The sequence below is a fragment of the Drosophila mauritiana genome, chromosome 2R (genome assembly GCF_004382145.1).
Source record: "Drosophila mauritiana strain mau12 chromosome 2R, ASM438214v1, whole genome shotgun sequence".
Lineage (NCBI taxonomy): Eukaryota > Metazoa > Arthropoda > Insecta > Diptera > Drosophilidae > Drosophila > Drosophila mauritiana.
The window spans coordinates 16,537,397-16,551,842 of record NC_046668.1 but is presented as its reverse complement, the minus strand read 5'-3'; the positions used below and the strand labels follow the sequence as shown (position 1 = coordinate 16,551,842).

Below are 14,446 nucleotides of genomic sequence, written 5' to 3'. Positions count from 1 at the left end.
TTATGCTGCTCGATATCTAAATAAAGCCTGGCCGATCTCGGGAATTCTGAGCTATTAACAACCTGTCAAAGAAATATTAATACGAATGAACTGGGGTGTAATCGACTAAAAAAGTGTAAAGGTGTGCTAACTTAAATCTTATATAAAATTTATTTTAGATAAGCAACTATTTCAACAACTTTATCCTTTCATTTTTGTATTTTATGAATAACATTTCAATTGATGTCTTTGAAACATTGCATTAGTTGTATATTTTTTTGTTATGATAAACAACAGAAAACAAGATTCATAATTTTGTACACTATCTAACTTAAAAGCTTCTTATATAGACTTATCTTGCATTATCCTTATGAAATATTTTGAATAATATAAGCCTTCATAATTATTTATTATACTTCAATCTTACAAAGGGTTTGCGTCTTGGCTAAGGGCTATGTAACTTTATGTAAAAATTAAAGTGTAGGGCTTCCTTGTAAATAAAAATGTAGATAATACAAAACCGTTAAAAGGATATTTTAAAATATTTTATTGAGTACTCGATATGCTAGTCATATTAATCCTGACTAATTGATGGTGTACATTGTATGAAACTAATAAGCTGATCTTATGTTTAAACATGTCATAAAATCAAAAGAATCTAATTATTCAGAGAAGTTAGGATGTAATATGAAGACGAGCTTAAACTGAAATAACTTACTGCTATTATGAAGCCATAAAAAATGTCTTGGCACAGCCAAAAATGAAACAACACACAAATATGTAGCAAAGCAATAAACTCCATCAATTCTGCGTGCAAGAGATTACAGTTCATAAAAGTTTACATCGTGATAACAGAGTCCCGTATGCGCAGTCCTGCGGGGGGAGGAAGTGGGTGTATTTGTGGGTGGGTCCTGTTCCCACAGGACCCTCGCTATAAACAGTCGAAACTCAACAGGTTTAAGCTCAGTTGGCTGTGGGCGCTCCTCGCATTCAATCGCGAAAACCGAAAGGAAAATACGGCAAATACGGAGAAAACTCCCACGTACGGAAAACTCACATTGCGGGACTTAACGACACATTCCTCCTACTTGTCGCAAATAGATAATTGAATTTTTTTCATTGTTGTGTGTGAACTTAATGCGCGGCGTTGTGCAATAAAAATTAAAGAAACTTTTTATGTGCGTGCTGGGCGATTTATTGGGAATCTGCCGGAAATAGCACATAAAGCCGCACAATACGTTACAGATGTGGAATATAATAGCATTTCATTCACATATCTTTTGAGTTTGTTTTTATTATTTCTTTTTTAATTATTTCCGAGTGTGTAGGCAATTAAAACTTTAATCAATAAATGTGCTCATGATAAGTGTGGAAAGGCAACCAACCATCGGACATTGCGACAACAGAAACAACAAGAAGGACAAAGGATGTGTGTCCACATAGATACAAAAACTCAGGCCATCGCGCAAATTGTTTACTCTGGCGCTACACTGGACGAAAACCCTTGTTCCGCCCGGGGAGCAGCAATCAAATGTGCTTTCAATTAAACTCAAAGCCCCAACCCCTTTGCTAAACTCCCACCCTTGACGCTTCGGTCCGCAACGCTTGGTTGCTTGGCTGCTCATCCATCAAATTTGTCGTCCTCCGTCCCGTCCTGACGTCCTGACGTCCCGACGTCCTGACATTTGTTTGGCGGCCAGCGAATGGGCGGCAACGAGGCGGGGGCGTGGTCCGGCCACCCATATGTGCTTATATGCCATTCTTTGCAATTATTTTACGAGTCCTGCTCATTACGGCCCCATTGAAACTCAACAAGTGTCGCCGGAGTGAAACTATCAGATACAAATTGAACACGCAACAATTATGTACAGTCCCAGTGACATTTGCTCTTCGAGTGCACTGGGAAAAAAGCCTACCCCAACTTCATCTAGTTCTTAGTGTTATTCAATACAAACATAAATACATTCTTACAGTTTTTCCTTAGTTTGAAATACTTTTGTAGATAAGTTAAGTTGTCGCTGAATTTGTACATAGTCATTAATTAAAATATGATCAAGCATGGCGTTTCTGCAACATAGAAAATGACCTTATGTGCGACATTTTCTCCCAGTGCAGCAATCGGGTTTATGAGGCACTGGCACTACACATCCTCGCCTGAACAATCAGCAATATGCTAAATGGAAAAGCGCACAAGTCCGGCGAGAACCCTGACCCTAGCCCTTGCCCAGCGGGCGGCAGCAGGATGCCGACCCCCAGCGTTAAGATCGACATTAGCACTTGCCAATCGAACCGTCCGATGGAGGCGCGAACGGCAACCGACGATGTGAATCCATCGGGGGAGGGTGGCCTGCTCCTGGTGCCCACACATCACAATCTGCAGCTCGATAAAATTTCCGTGCGCTCGATTAGTTCCGAGGATATATCGAATGGGGGCAGTGGAAGATGTTGCAATGCCGCCGCCCGTAATCCGGCCATAAAAACGGGTCGGCGCCTGCAGCTGATGCAGGTGAGTTTATCCGCCGGCCCTGGGCGCCACTACAGGTGCCTAGGGACCAACTTATCCGGAGCAGCATAAATTTGCGCCAGCGTATGCATCTTAATTAGGACGACTGGTCATAGTCACGTGCCTGGGAAGCCACAGAGTGCGTCTAATGAATGTCGCGATTAGCGGGCCACGATAAAGACTAATCACGCCTCCTTTGCCGCCTTTACCCACTGTGCCATTCCATTGGCATTGCCACTACCGCTCGGTATCAGTTCCAGATAAAGCCGAGATGGGCCGGACTCATTCTCCTCCGAGCACATATTGATGGCAAATGAAAATATATGGCACAGTGGGTCAAGGGTGCCAAAAGAATTATATCAAACTCCTTATTTAACCCCTTCCAATAAGTTAAAAACCCATAAAACACACCTTTTGCCTTTTTAGTTAACTTAAGTGTTGCTTACATAAAAGCAATTAAATAATTATTTGTATTGTCTACTTAAAACCGACTTTCAAAGATACCTTTTATTTAAAACTACCAAATCTTGAACTTTCAAGCCCACTGTAAGCGAAAATTTACTCATTGACATGCGAATCCATTTCCAGATGATAATACTACCATTTATACCAATACTGGCATTGATTGTGCAAACATCGGTGACACTGCAAGAGATCCTGGAATACCGTTCCGCTGTGGCCGACATCGAGACACAGGTGAGCAGGTGGTTGGGTCAGGTTGTTTGGATTCCTTTGGCCGAGTGGCTGCGTCGATGAAAAGAAGCAAACAAAGGGGAAGTCGACCCGGAAATTGTGTCTTTGAGGCGTAATTATAATTTATTACAGCGATTCAATCAAACGCCAAGTATGTAGATGATGATGTAGATGATAGGGGGAACCCATGTCCAGCTTGTTCAATGTTCACTTGACCATTGAGCGAAACCTTGAAATGGTTTGTTTGCTCAGGTAAGTGCCATGGAAGTCCTTGTGAAGGGTTCCGGAGCACGAGCTCGTGGCCAGGCACTCAACTAAGTCCTTCCGCCCACTCAGGCCCATCGCCCACTTCATCTATCCATAATGCAAATGCGAAGAAATATGGAAGAGAGAACGGAAAGTATTGAACGTACTTACATATATGACCCAACGGGGATGAGGCGGTGGAGGCCAAAGTGAATTGATAAGGACGTAATGCCAGCTATGCAGCGACAGTCGCCAATGCAGGATGGGGAATGGGAAGCGAAGGAGTGCGGAAAATGGGAAGGAAAATGAGGAGGAGAATGTGGGTGGTCTATGGAGGTGGTCCTTGAATGGGGTCACGTACTTAGAATGCAAAACACACAAAAACAAATCAAAAAAAAAAACAGAACATTTCAATACTCAGATAAGGAAAGTTCTCTGATTCTACATTTAAGCCACTTACCAAAGATAAAACTACCTAAAATTCACTATCTTTACCAGCTTAATTCATTATTTTATGATAAGGTAACTTAAGGGATTTCTTAGATATTTATTTTCGTCCACTGACCATTACGCACTAATTTAAATGTATATTCAAATACTCCGACACATTTCAAAAGTTGCTCAAGTTTATTTAAAACGTAATTTTTAGTTATGGCAATTTATAATTCTTGAATTATTAAAAGCGAACAATTATGGCCTCCTAGATTGACTTAAACCAGTATCTTCGCCTCGAAGAAAGCAGTAGTATTAAGGCAAAGCTGGGTCTTGAAGATTTGCAACGGAGCCTGGCAGATGTGGGGTGCCCATTGGCTGCAGGGCTTCACCGTGAGGCGGTGCACACTCAATATGGCTTCTTCGGGAGTCATGGTGACGTTGGCCATCAGTGTAAGACAATCACCGGCGGTGGCAGTGGGTTGACCAGCACTCCAGGGAAGGTAGAGAGCACTTTGTCCAGTGCTCTGCCAGTAGTAATCGGAAGTTCCGCCCAGCTTGTTTCCGGATGTCCAGAACTCCGGCTGGTAGGGTGCAATGATCGGCAGCCATTCGTTGATGGCATTGAACTCCGTTGGATTGCTAATGCTCAGAAGTCCGGCGTTAAGGGATCGACAATGGCGATCCGACTCGTAGAAGTTCTTCCAACTACCATCCACCAGGAGACACTTATCCGCCACCTGGGTGAAGTTGGTGGGACAAACAGCAATGGTTTCCTCGCTGGCCACTAAATAAACTTGGCCAAAAACCAGGCTGACCAGTGCGATGCAAACTAACTTGGTCGACAACATCTTGGGTAACTGACCCTCGGCTGGCCACTCGTACCCTTTTATATGGCTAACCAGCTGGGGAGCGATAATTTCGATTTTTGATAAGGACTCGTAAAGTATTCCCGTGGCTGAAGTTATCATTTTCTTATCAATCGAACTAAGGTGTCGTAGTAGTAAAAACTCACAATCGCTTGACTACAGGGGATACTTATATTGTTTTGGAGAATTCCCTTGTTCAAAATAAAGGTATCCCCCTTATAGCTGGCAAATGATTAAAAAATCTGTCAAATGGTTTCTGACTCATTTGTTTGTCCGTTTTTCTTAAAGACATTTGAACTTATAGAATAAGCTAATTTGTTTATTCAAACATTTGCAATAAAACTAATAATCTAATGTTTTGCCGTAAACAAACAAAGGACAGATAACATATCAATTAACACTTTTTAATCTCTTCTTAAAATATTTTTATACAATGTAATCACCTAACATGACGATTTAATTTATAACTTTATTTTATTTTATGCAACTTAAAAGCGCATATTATAACTTGCTTCGTGCTAAAGTGCTTAAAATGGCAATAAACATTTACTTTTAGATTAAATATTGACTAGGGACTATCTAAAGCTTAATTTGCAAATTTTTAAATTTTTATTTAAAACCATAAATGTTTGTATTCATATAAAAACGATTGATCATATAGGAAAACAAACAACCATGGCCAATTAGGAGGAGCCCCTTCGATTGACCTAAGCGGGCACCTTGGCCTCGAAGAAAGCAGTAGTGTTAAGGCAAAGCTGGGTCTTGAAGATTTGCAGTGGGGCCTCGCAGACGTGGGGTACCCATTTGGTGCAGTTCCTCACGGACAAGCGATGCTCGCTCAATGTGGTCCCTTCGGCAGTCATGGTGACGTTGGCCAACAGTATGAGGCAATCACCGGTGGTGGGAGTGGGTTGACCAGCCTGCCAGGGAAGGTAGATTGCCTTCCTCCCAGTGCTCTGCCAGTAGTAATCTTCAGTTCCGCCCAGCTTATTTCCGGATGTCCAGAACTCCGGCTGGTAGGGTGCAACGATCGGCAGCCATTCGTTGATGGCATTGAACTCCGTTGGATTGCTTATGCTCAAAAGTCCGGCGTTAAGGGATCGACAATGGCGATCCGCCTCGTAGAAGTTCTTCCAACTACCATCCACCAGGAGACACTTATCCGCCACCTGGGTAAAGTTGGTGGGACAAACGGCAATGGTTTCCTCGCTGGCCACCAAATGAACTTGGCCAAAAACCAGGCTGACCAGTGCGATGCAAACTAACTTGGTCGACAACATCTTGGTAACTGACCCACGGCTGGCCACTCGTACCCTTTTATATGGCTAACCAGCTGGGGCAGCGATAAGTTATATTTTTGATAAGGACTCGTAAACTATTCGCGTGGCTGAAGTTATCATTTTCTTATCAATCGTAGTAGTAAAAATTCACAATCCCTTGACTACAGGGGATACTTATATTCTTTTGGAGAATTCCCTTGTTCAAAATAAAGGGATCACCCTTTTAGCTGGCAAATGATTATAAAATCTGTCAAATGGTTTCTGACTCATTTGTTTGTCCGTTTTTATTAAAGTCATTTGAACTTATAGAACTTCAAAGATTTGCAATAGAACTAATAATAATAACAAAGGGCAGATAACATATCATTTAACACTTTTTAATCTCTTTTTAAAATGTTCTTATACAATGTAATCACCTAAGCTAACATGTCGAAAAGCCTAAAAAAAAAGGTGAAGTTTCAACATGGCCTTTAAGTGCATTGATTTAATTTATAACTTTATTTTATTTTATGCAACATATGCAACATTTTATGCGCATATTATAAACTTGCTTCGTGCTAGTGTGCTTAAAATGGCAATAAACATTTACTGTTAGATGAAATATTGACTAGAGACTATCTAAAGCTTAATTTGCAAATTTTGAAATTTTTATTTTAAACCATATATGAAAACAAACAACCATGGCCAATTAGGAGGAGCCCCTTCGATTGACCTAAGCGGGCACCTTGGCCTCGAAGAAAGCAGTAGTGTTAAGGCAAAGCTGGGTCTTGAAGATTTGCAGTGGGGCCTCGCAGACGTGGGGTACCCATTTGGTGCAGTCCGCCACGGACAAGCGATGCTCGCTCATTGTGGTTCCTTCGGCAGTCATGGTGACGTTGGCCAACAGTGTGAGGCAATCACCGGTGATGGGAGTGGGTTGACCAGCCTGCCAGGGAAGGTAGATTGCCTTCCTCCCAGTGCTCTGCCAGTAGTAATCGGAAGTTCCGCCCAGCTTATTTCCGGATGTCCAGACATCCGGGTTTCGGGGTACAACAGTTGCCAGCCATTCGTTGATGGCAGTGAGCTGTATTTTATTGGTAAAGCTCAGAAGTCCGGCGTTAAGGGATTGACAGTGACGATCAGACTCGTAGAAGTTCTTCCATCTATTATCGAAAAGGAGGCATTTGCCCGCCACCTGGGTGAAGTCGGTTGGACAAACAGCAACGGTTTCCTCGCTGGCCACTAGGTAATATTGACCCAAGGCCAAACTGGCCAGTGCAAAGCAAACTAACTTGGTAGACATCATCTTGAGTAACTGATCAACAGTCGACCCATGGAACTCTTTTATATGGCCAACCAGCTGGGGGGCAGCGATAAGTCAACTAATTGATAAGGTGTGATGTTATCTCTTCCTTATCAATCCAACCGAAATGTCCTAAATGGCATGACTAGATGGGGATAGTACGAAGAATCCCCTAAGAAATGTTATTCCCCAAATTATATTACTAGACACGTCTACGGAATAAGCACACTCTTCCAGGGTCTAAGTAATGGCTAATTTTGATTTCAGGTAACCATCGCCACTGACTTAGGAAAAGTGGTCACTCGCCTGCAATTGGAACGCTCCGAAGTAGCCTTCTACATCTTCACCAACGGCAGCAAGCAGCGGTAGGTCTTTTAACAATTCCGGATTCAATAATCCTTACTCTTTAAAAACAGAGCCAACCTCACTTTGAGATTTGCGAATACGGACCACGCCCTGAACAACATGACCACTTGGAGTGAAATCAGTGTTCCCACCGCACCGGACGAGGATGAAGATGATCGGGAGATGATGCTGAATCGGTACGAGTTCCAGAGCCGACTAAACGAATTCAGAGATCGGGTGCGTTTGGAACCGGAGGAGAGCTCCATCACCGAGGTGATGAACTGGTACACATCCATTAATCGTGGATTGCTGCATCATCTGAATGAGCAGATCAAGGAAACAGATAATAGCGGCGTCTGGCGGTGAGTATTGTTTATATATAAATACTAGCTTGTAAGTTCTTACACATTTTTTGTCATATTTGAAATCTGGCAGATACCTAGTTGGGTTCAAGAACCTCCTCAAGAGCATTGAATGCCAGAATATCGCCACTTCCTTTGGCATAAGATACTATGGTCGAGGATCCTTGACTGCTGAGAACTTCGTATCCTATGTGCGTTACGAATTCATGGCCCGTGAGATGATCAACTCCACATTAAACTACGCACCCATGCTTAAGAACATGTACACCAACATCACCAGCACCAAGAAGTTCCATCGCGCGAAACAAATGTGTGTAGGCTGGTGTAATTTGGTCAAATCGATTCCTCTATGATGTTCTTTCACAGGGGCACCACTCTGCTGAAGAATAATCCGAATGTGTCAAATGAACGCAGTGCCATTGAGTACTATGAGCTGATGAACAACTATACTGATGATCTGAGAATTCTTCAAAAGGCCCTGCGACGTCTGATTAAGTATGGCAATTGTACACTATATTATATTCCTAAGCACCTTCTTATTTTGAAGGGAATACGTGGACAAGACACTGGTAGAGGCTGACCGCAAAGAGGCAATTGGCATTGCGATTCTGGTGGTGGTGCTCCTAGTGTCGCCGGTCATCATCGTGCTGGTTAAGAATGCCGCTGCCACGATACAGGTTTCTACCTTACCCCTGGCAACTGCCTATCTCGTACTCATCCCACTTCATCCCATAGCTTTATGCACTTAATCTGTCCCAGAAGGCCAAGGAGCTGAAGCGGGAGAAGCGAAAAAGCGACTCGCTGCTTTTCCAAATGCTACCACCAAGTGTGGCCATGCAATTGAAACAGACCCAGCAGGTGAGTCCAGCTGTGGGTGGGAATAAACCAGGTCTAATTGACTTCCTGACAGGTGCCCGCCGAGCTCTACGAGGCAGTCACCATTTACTTCAGTGACATCGTGGGTTTCACCGAAATAGCTGCGGATTGCACTCCACTGGAGGTAAAGTCCCACTATCACTTTAATCATCATATCATTCTGCCAATCAACTTTGGTTTAAACATATCTAACACTTATGTTTGTTTGTATTTAGGCATAATTTTTATGATATGATACATCTCACACTTTCAGGTGGTGACCTTCTTGAATTCAATTTACCGGGTGTTCGACGAGCGTATCGAGTGCTACGATGTCTATAAGGTTGAGACAATTGGGGACTCATATATGGTGGCATCGGGTCTGCCGGTGAAGAACGGTAATTTATGCAAATTCAGCTGTCAGTCATTCAGTCATTTAACCCCCGCCCGCCGGCAACATCCCGCTGCTTGACTGCCCCAAAAAGATTTGCGCTAATTTAAATTTCATTTGTGGCCATGCGCGTAATTTATGCCATGGAACTTTCCGACCCGCTGCCTCTGCAGGGAACAAGCACATCAGCGAGATAGCAACAATGGCCCTTGATTTGCTGGACGCCTCGTCGGTGTTCCGGATTCCCCGGGCAGGAGACGAATTTGTTCAAATACGATGCGGAGTGCACACGGGTCCGGTTGTCGCCGGTATCGTTGGCACCAAAATGCCGCGCTACTGCCTCTTCGGCGACACGGTGAACACGGCCTCGCGAATGGAGAGCACCGGCGAGGCACAGAAGATACATATCACCGAGGAGATGCACGAGTCGCTGCAACAGGTGGGCGGATTCCGTACCGAGCACCGCGGCCTCATCGATGTCAAGGTATTTGCAATCGATCAATATCATTCAAACAAACCTTGAGGACCCTACTTAAGTTGCCCACACTGCGTATGAGTAATGTTTGTACTTGAGTACCATAAATAGTACTCATACGTACCGGTAGCCCTTTGTATTTCCGTTCCTTTTAACTTTTTAACTTTTGAGTCCAGTGTTTTTTGCATACTTTTAAAACAACTTTTTTTTGATGGGTGGACATGCAAACTGTTTCATTTTCAGGGTAAGGGTCTAATGAGCACCTACTGGCTGACATGCAAGGACGGACCGGTTAGGGCTCGCGAGGAGATCTCGTGGCGGGCGGACATGCAGCCCGTGTTCCTGGACCACCTGAAGCTGCATCCGCCAACCGACTACAAGCTGCCAAAGCGGAAATGAGCTGCAACCAACTGCAAGTTTTCCGGCTAGGCCAAATTAGGTTTATCCTGGCCATAAATTCAAGGCGCTTTTCATTTTAGATGTGCATGCATTAGTGTCCCGCTCTCTCAATCTCTCTATCTACCTAAATATCTAAGTATCTTTCCTTTCTATCAATAAGTTGAAGTTACACGGTGCATCAAGTGTAGATACAATATACAACATAAAATTCGACTTAATTTTAAATTCGCTACAAAATATAATAAATAATTAACTTCCTTGCAAGAAAAGTGGAAGTGCAACTGATGCGCCGTGTACAACAACTTTAAACGCTTCAACGGTCAATCGTCTTTTTACATGTAATACACAGTGTGAATCACAAGCATGCGGCCAAAATACAGACTTATGTTAATAAAAAATATGCGAGAAATGCATTGTTGCCATTCGTTTTCAAACCACAGGGATGGGACAAATATGTAGACACCCAAAATCTCATCTGTCATTTCTTTAGATATAAAATAAGGAATAAGCTTATTATAATTTATTTTCTATCAAATTCTATGTTTGTATTAACACAACCATTTCTTTGAGTGTTCGATGGTGAGTTTTATTTAACGGTACAACGATAAGTATCGAACGTAAATCAGCTGGAAGTATGACCGCCCTGCGAAGTGCGATAGTGTGACCGCAGCCACTAAATTCGAACTGTGCCCAGTGTGCATGTGTGCCTGCGTGTGGGCGAGTGTGTGTGTGTGGGAAGTTACAGAGAGAACAAAGTAAAATTTGAAAAGTTAAAGCTGCAGCTGCTGAGGGCATAGCCAAAATTAGACGAATCACTGCCATGGCCAAGGTTATATCGCAGGACACCTTCGACGATGTTGTGAAGGAGAACGTTGTGGAGTTCTCGATGACTCCCTCGGAGGCGAAAGAGGAGACCATCAAGCAATTCGAGGCACAGGTAAGTAATGTCGACATAGTCATTTATCCAGTAGATTCACTTTATTGACATGCTTGCAGGGCATCAACCTGGCCAACATTATCAAGGACCTGTCCGTCAATCCGCAAACCGGCCAACCCGTCATCAACGAAACGGTGGACAAGATCAAGGAGCACATTGGCCAAAAACTGGAGGAAACAACGGACCTGCTGGAACAGCTTGCCACCTTGGATGCTGAGTGCAAAAAGTCTCTAGCCCATAGGGTACTGGCCGGCAAAAATGGAGCACACGATGCCCTGATCACCCTGCTGGAGGAGACGCTCTCCGCTGATTCACCCAACGAATCCGTTTTAAAGAAGGCCCTCGAGGCGATCAACAGCCTGACCCACAAGCAGCCGGATCTGTTTGATGCCGAGGCCATGGCCGTGGTTCTTAAGTTACTGGCCCTCAAAGTGGAGAGTGAAGAAGTCACACTGCTGACTCTTCAATGGTTGCAGAAGGCATGCATCATGCACGAGATGAACCGCCAGAATATCATGAATACCTCCGCACTCAAACTCATGAAGCCCCTTCTAGGCAAAGGGAAGGATCGCCTTGTGCGTGAACTGACCGCCGTCTTCCGCTTCCTAGTGCTGGATGATGACATTCGCGTTGAGTTTGGCTGCGCCCACGAGCACGCCCGCCAAATAGCAGGCGAAGTGCTCATCCCCTTGGTGGAACTTTTGCCGGCCTATCAGGATCCCAATGTTCTGGCTGATCTGCTGCTGACCATTGGAACACTGGCTGTGCGACAGGAACTCTGTACTGCTATCGACGAGGCTGGTGGACTGAAGTCCGTCTTCGAGATCATGAGCTCGAATTTGGATGAAGTGCGTCTGAATAGAGAGGCCTTAAAGTTGCTACGTGCCCTGGCTGGACATGACTCCGTGAAGTCACACATAGTTCAGCAGGGCGTGGCTCCTATAATAAAGCAGTTGCTAGAGACGCACCAGTCCAATGAAAACATCGTTGCCGCCGCTTTGGCCTGCGTGACTACGCTAACACTCCGAGTGCAGGAACACAGTGCCGCCTTTTTCGATACCGGCATTGCCGAAGTAATCGTGGAGGCAGTTCGCGCCCATCCCAAGCACAAGATAGTCCAGCGAAATGGAGCGTGGGCCATCCGCAATATGGTGTCGCGGTCGCGGAACCAGTGTGAAACCTGGATCTCCTTCGGCGTTGAGGATCTACTAAACATGGCAATGAAGGAGCACCCCAGTGTGGAGCAGGACATCAAGGCGGCGTTGCGCGACCTCGGCTGTAGTGTCCACTTGCGCGAGGAATGGACGGGCACGGCGGAGAAAAAAATTGCCGCCTAATCGATCGCACATGCCTTTTGTATTTTTATATATTTACTGCTAACTTATTACTAGTGCCTAATTCATGCATTGGCTAACTAACAAAATCTGCAATTCTCAATACCAATCGCATGCTAATACCCAACTGGGGGCAGTCTCTTATGATCACATGGCTGTGGACTTATTTGCCCAGGTTAAAGTTGCGTAGCGAGCCGGCTTTAAGACGCTGGTTGACATTCCGGGAAAGGACGGTCGAGGATCTGATTGTGGAAAGACCCTCTTCCTCGGCGCGCTGCGCAAAGGGGTCAACCTTCTCAGAACCGCCCAATCCATTGTAGACAAAATTTGAGCCCGTCGTGACCGCCAACGCGGAACTACTCGAACTTCCCAGCAGCAGTCTTGGCTTCTTGAAGATTGAATACTGGGGGAATATTCGCAATTTGTAAATGGTTAAATGGAATTCGTCTAAATTATTGCGTTTACCTTTTCACTGAGATCACTGCTGGTTTTCCGTATGGTTCCGCTGGTCATAGACACACCGCCACCGACTCCCTTGATGGGCGATATTTTGGACTTGGCCATCCCAATGTTACCCTTAGTATTAAGAAGATGCGCCAAGCCGACGCTGCTGGATTTAATGTTGAGATATGGGGAGGTGGATTCTTCGATGCGCTTAATATTCTCCTTCTGCAGGCCAGCAAAATATAAATAGCTGATATTTTCGTTTTTCTGTAACTACTTACAACTGTAGGCGAAATTGTGGTACGCCTTTCCTCCCGCTTAAGGGATAATAGGTTGCTGTTCAGACCACATGAGGCATTTGGTGACCCCAAGAGGGCGGTCTTGTTCTCAAAAGCTTGTAGCTAAAAATATAATATTATGTTTAATCGAAATTGTGTTAAAGAAGGCCCATCATACCTTCTCCTGCGCCTGGTAAAGGTCGCTCTCCAGGTGTGAAACACGCTCTTCCAACTTGCTGCAACGAATGAGCACATATCATATATAAAAACCACGTTTGGAATGTTGTGAGCATACCGCTTTAGTTCGATCTCCTTTCGCAGATCATTTTGCACGACCTTCACTACATTCCTGAGCTCCGTCTTTTTGCTATCGCATTGTCGCAGCTCCCTCTTGAGAGTGGACACCCAGTTGGCTAGGACATGTGGATCAGACTCGTTCTTGAGCAAGCGGTCGGCATCCGCCGATCCAGCCGCCAGCATAGCCGATATGCCTTCCATAGCCTGGATTTGTGATTTCAATGCTTTGTTTTCCTTTCGCAACACATCCACGACATGGGCATCACTCTTGAGGACGCCAATTTGTTCAACATAGCTGCTGATGAGGAAATCCTTCTTTTGCACCTTCTGCTCCAAACCGGCTATGGTTTTGCTGCAAATGAGAAATGCATCAGTATGGTACATAAGGCAATTTGTATACAAAAGCATACAGGCACTTCTTTTGTGTTTCCTTCAGATCCTGAATATGCTGTTTTTCCTTGCTGCGCTCTTTTTCGACCATTTTCATGGACAACTTTGCATTGTCCAGCTGCTCCTGCAGTGAACCGACATCGATACGGCTCACATCCAAGTTGGCCAGATTGAAGTAGACCCTAAATATGTTGCGGGTAGTGCACTTATTCCGGCACTGAGGACAGGTCTTTGATCTGCAAGAGATGTTTGATTTTATTGTCGGGAAAGAGAAATATCCTTATGAGTTGTTTACCGATCGAGCCATTGATTTAGGCAGTTGTGGTGGAACATATGCCCACAAACTGTGGCAAAAACCTCGTCGGCCTGTCCAAACAATTCGGCGCATATCACGCAGTTTAAGTTTAACATTTTTGGCACAATAAACTACATAAAAATAGTTATTACAAAAGAACAACAAATAAACGCACGCCGCACAGTTTGCGCGCCCAATGAAACACAGCTGACTGATGGCGATTTCACCATGCTCCAATGAGCGGAATTCACCACACCAGTATTTGTCACGAATCGATTGTAAAAAATCACTGTTAGCTGATTGCTATTTCTACGACAAACTAATTGCGTTATCTTGGCTTAATTCGAAACTTCAAATTAT

At 44.3% G+C, this 14,446-nt stretch overlaps 6 protein-coding genes across 6 annotated transcripts; 2 read left to right on the top strand and 4 right to left on the bottom strand.

The window, feature by feature from the left end:
- Window positions 1–2,149: 2,149 nt before the first annotated feature.
- Window positions 2,150–10,505, top strand: LOC117137899. Its single transcript, XM_033299639.1, has 12 exons — window positions 2,150–2,485; window positions 3,071–3,178; window positions 7,552–7,649; window positions 7,701–7,991; window positions 8,065–8,301; window positions 8,358–8,486; window positions 8,539–8,668; window positions 8,727–8,849; window positions 8,902–8,991; window positions 9,121–9,244; window positions 9,411–9,721; window positions 9,956–10,505. Exons 1-12 carry the CDS (start codon window positions 2,150–2,152, stop codon window positions 10,109–10,111), a joined length of 2,133 nt encoding a protein of 710 aa, XP_033155530.1. The 3' UTR covers window positions 10,112–10,505.
- LOC117137902 (C-type lectin 37Da-like) lies at window positions 4,050–4,704 on the bottom strand. Its single transcript, XM_033299642.1, has one exon. The coding sequence runs from the start codon at window positions 4,702–4,704 to the stop codon at window positions 4,132–4,134; it is 573 nt and encodes a 190-aa protein (XP_033155533.1). The 3' UTR covers window positions 4,050–4,131.
- On the bottom strand, window positions 5,309–6,002 carry LOC117137900 (C-type lectin 37Da-like). Its single transcript, XM_033299640.1, has one exon. The coding sequence runs from the start codon at window positions 6,000–6,002 to the stop codon at window positions 5,430–5,432; it is 573 nt and encodes a 190-aa protein (XP_033155531.1). The 3' UTR covers window positions 5,309–5,429.
- LOC117137901 (ladderlectin) lies at window positions 5,309–7,287 on the bottom strand. The gene is made up of 2 exons (XM_033299641.1): window positions 6,695–7,287; window positions 5,309–5,409 (listed from the first exon to the last, which is right to left on the bottom strand). Exon 1 carries the CDS (start codon window positions 7,285–7,287, stop codon window positions 6,715–6,717), a length of 573 nt encoding a protein of 190 aa, XP_033155532.1. The 3' UTR covers window positions 5,309–5,409; window positions 6,695–6,714.
- A 296-nt stretch (window positions 10,506–10,801) lies between the features above and the next one.
- Window positions 10,802–12,509, top strand: LOC117135765 (armadillo repeat-containing protein 6 homolog). The gene is made up of 2 exons (XM_033296230.1): window positions 10,802–11,048; window positions 11,108–12,509. Exons 1-2 carry the CDS (start codon window positions 10,932–10,934, stop codon window positions 12,383–12,385), a joined length of 1,395 nt encoding a protein of 464 aa, XP_033152121.1. The 5' UTR covers window positions 10,802–10,931; the 3' UTR covers window positions 12,386–12,509.
- On the bottom strand, window positions 12,386–14,202 carry LOC117135766 (E3 ubiquitin-protein ligase TRAIP). Its single transcript, XM_033296231.1, has 7 exons — window positions 14,087–14,202; window positions 13,812–14,027; window positions 13,400–13,753; window positions 13,283–13,340; window positions 13,108–13,227; window positions 12,848–13,051; window positions 12,386–12,785 (listed from the first exon to the last, which is right to left on the bottom strand). Exons 1-7 carry the CDS (start codon window positions 14,200–14,202, stop codon window positions 12,546–12,548), a joined length of 1,308 nt encoding a protein of 435 aa, XP_033152122.1. The 3' UTR covers window positions 12,386–12,545.
- Between the last annotated feature and the right edge of the window lie 244 nt (window positions 14,203–14,446).

What these genes read in the sequence shown, in the direction of transcription:
- LOC117137899 (XM_033299639.1), top strand. Translation starts at nt 2,150, where the DNA reads ATGCTAAATGGAAAAGCGCACAAGTCCGGCGAGAACCCTGACCCTAGC. An exon ending in GATAATAGCGGCGTCTGGCG is followed by an intron (nt 7,992 to 8,064) that starts GTGAGTATTGTT and finishes GAAATCTGGCAG; the next exon opens with ATACCTAGTTGGGTTCAAGA. An exon ending in TTCCATCGCGCGAAACAAAT is followed by an intron (nt 8,302 to 8,357) that starts GTGTGTAGGCTG and finishes GTTCTTTCACAG; the next exon opens with GGGCACCACTCTGCTGAAGA.
- LOC117137902 (XM_033299642.1), bottom strand. Translation starts at nt 4,704, where the DNA reads ATGTTGTCGACCAAGTTAGTTTGCATCGCACTGGTCAGCCTGGTTTTT.
- LOC117137900 (XM_033299640.1), bottom strand. Translation starts at nt 6,002, where the DNA reads ATGTTGTCGACCAAGTTAGTTTGCATCGCACTGGTCAGCCTGGTTTTT.
- LOC117137901 (XM_033299641.1), bottom strand. Translation starts at nt 7,287, where the DNA reads ATGATGTCTACCAAGTTAGTTTGCTTTGCACTGGCCAGTTTGGCCTTG.
- LOC117135765 (XM_033296230.1), top strand. Translation starts at nt 10,932, where the DNA reads ATGGCCAAGGTTATATCGCAGGACACCTTCGACGATGTTGTGAAGGAG. An exon ending in TCAAGCAATTCGAGGCACAG is followed by an intron (nt 11,049 to 11,107) that starts GTAAGTAATGTC and finishes ACATGCTTGCAG; the next exon opens with GGCATCAACCTGGCCAACAT.
- LOC117135766 (XM_033296231.1), bottom strand. Translation starts at nt 14,202, where the DNA reads ATGTTAAACTTAAACTGCGTGATATGCGCCGAATTGTTTGGACAGGCC. An exon ending in CTAAATCAATGGCTCGATCG is followed by an intron (nt 14,028 to 14,086) that starts GTAAACAACTCA and finishes CATCTCTTGCAG; the next exon opens with ATCAAAGACCTGTCCTCAGT. An exon ending in CCACAATTTCGCCTACAGTT is followed by an intron (nt 13,052 to 13,107) that starts GTAAGTAGTTAC and finishes GCTGGCCTGCAG; the next exon opens with AAGGAGAATATTAAGCGCAT.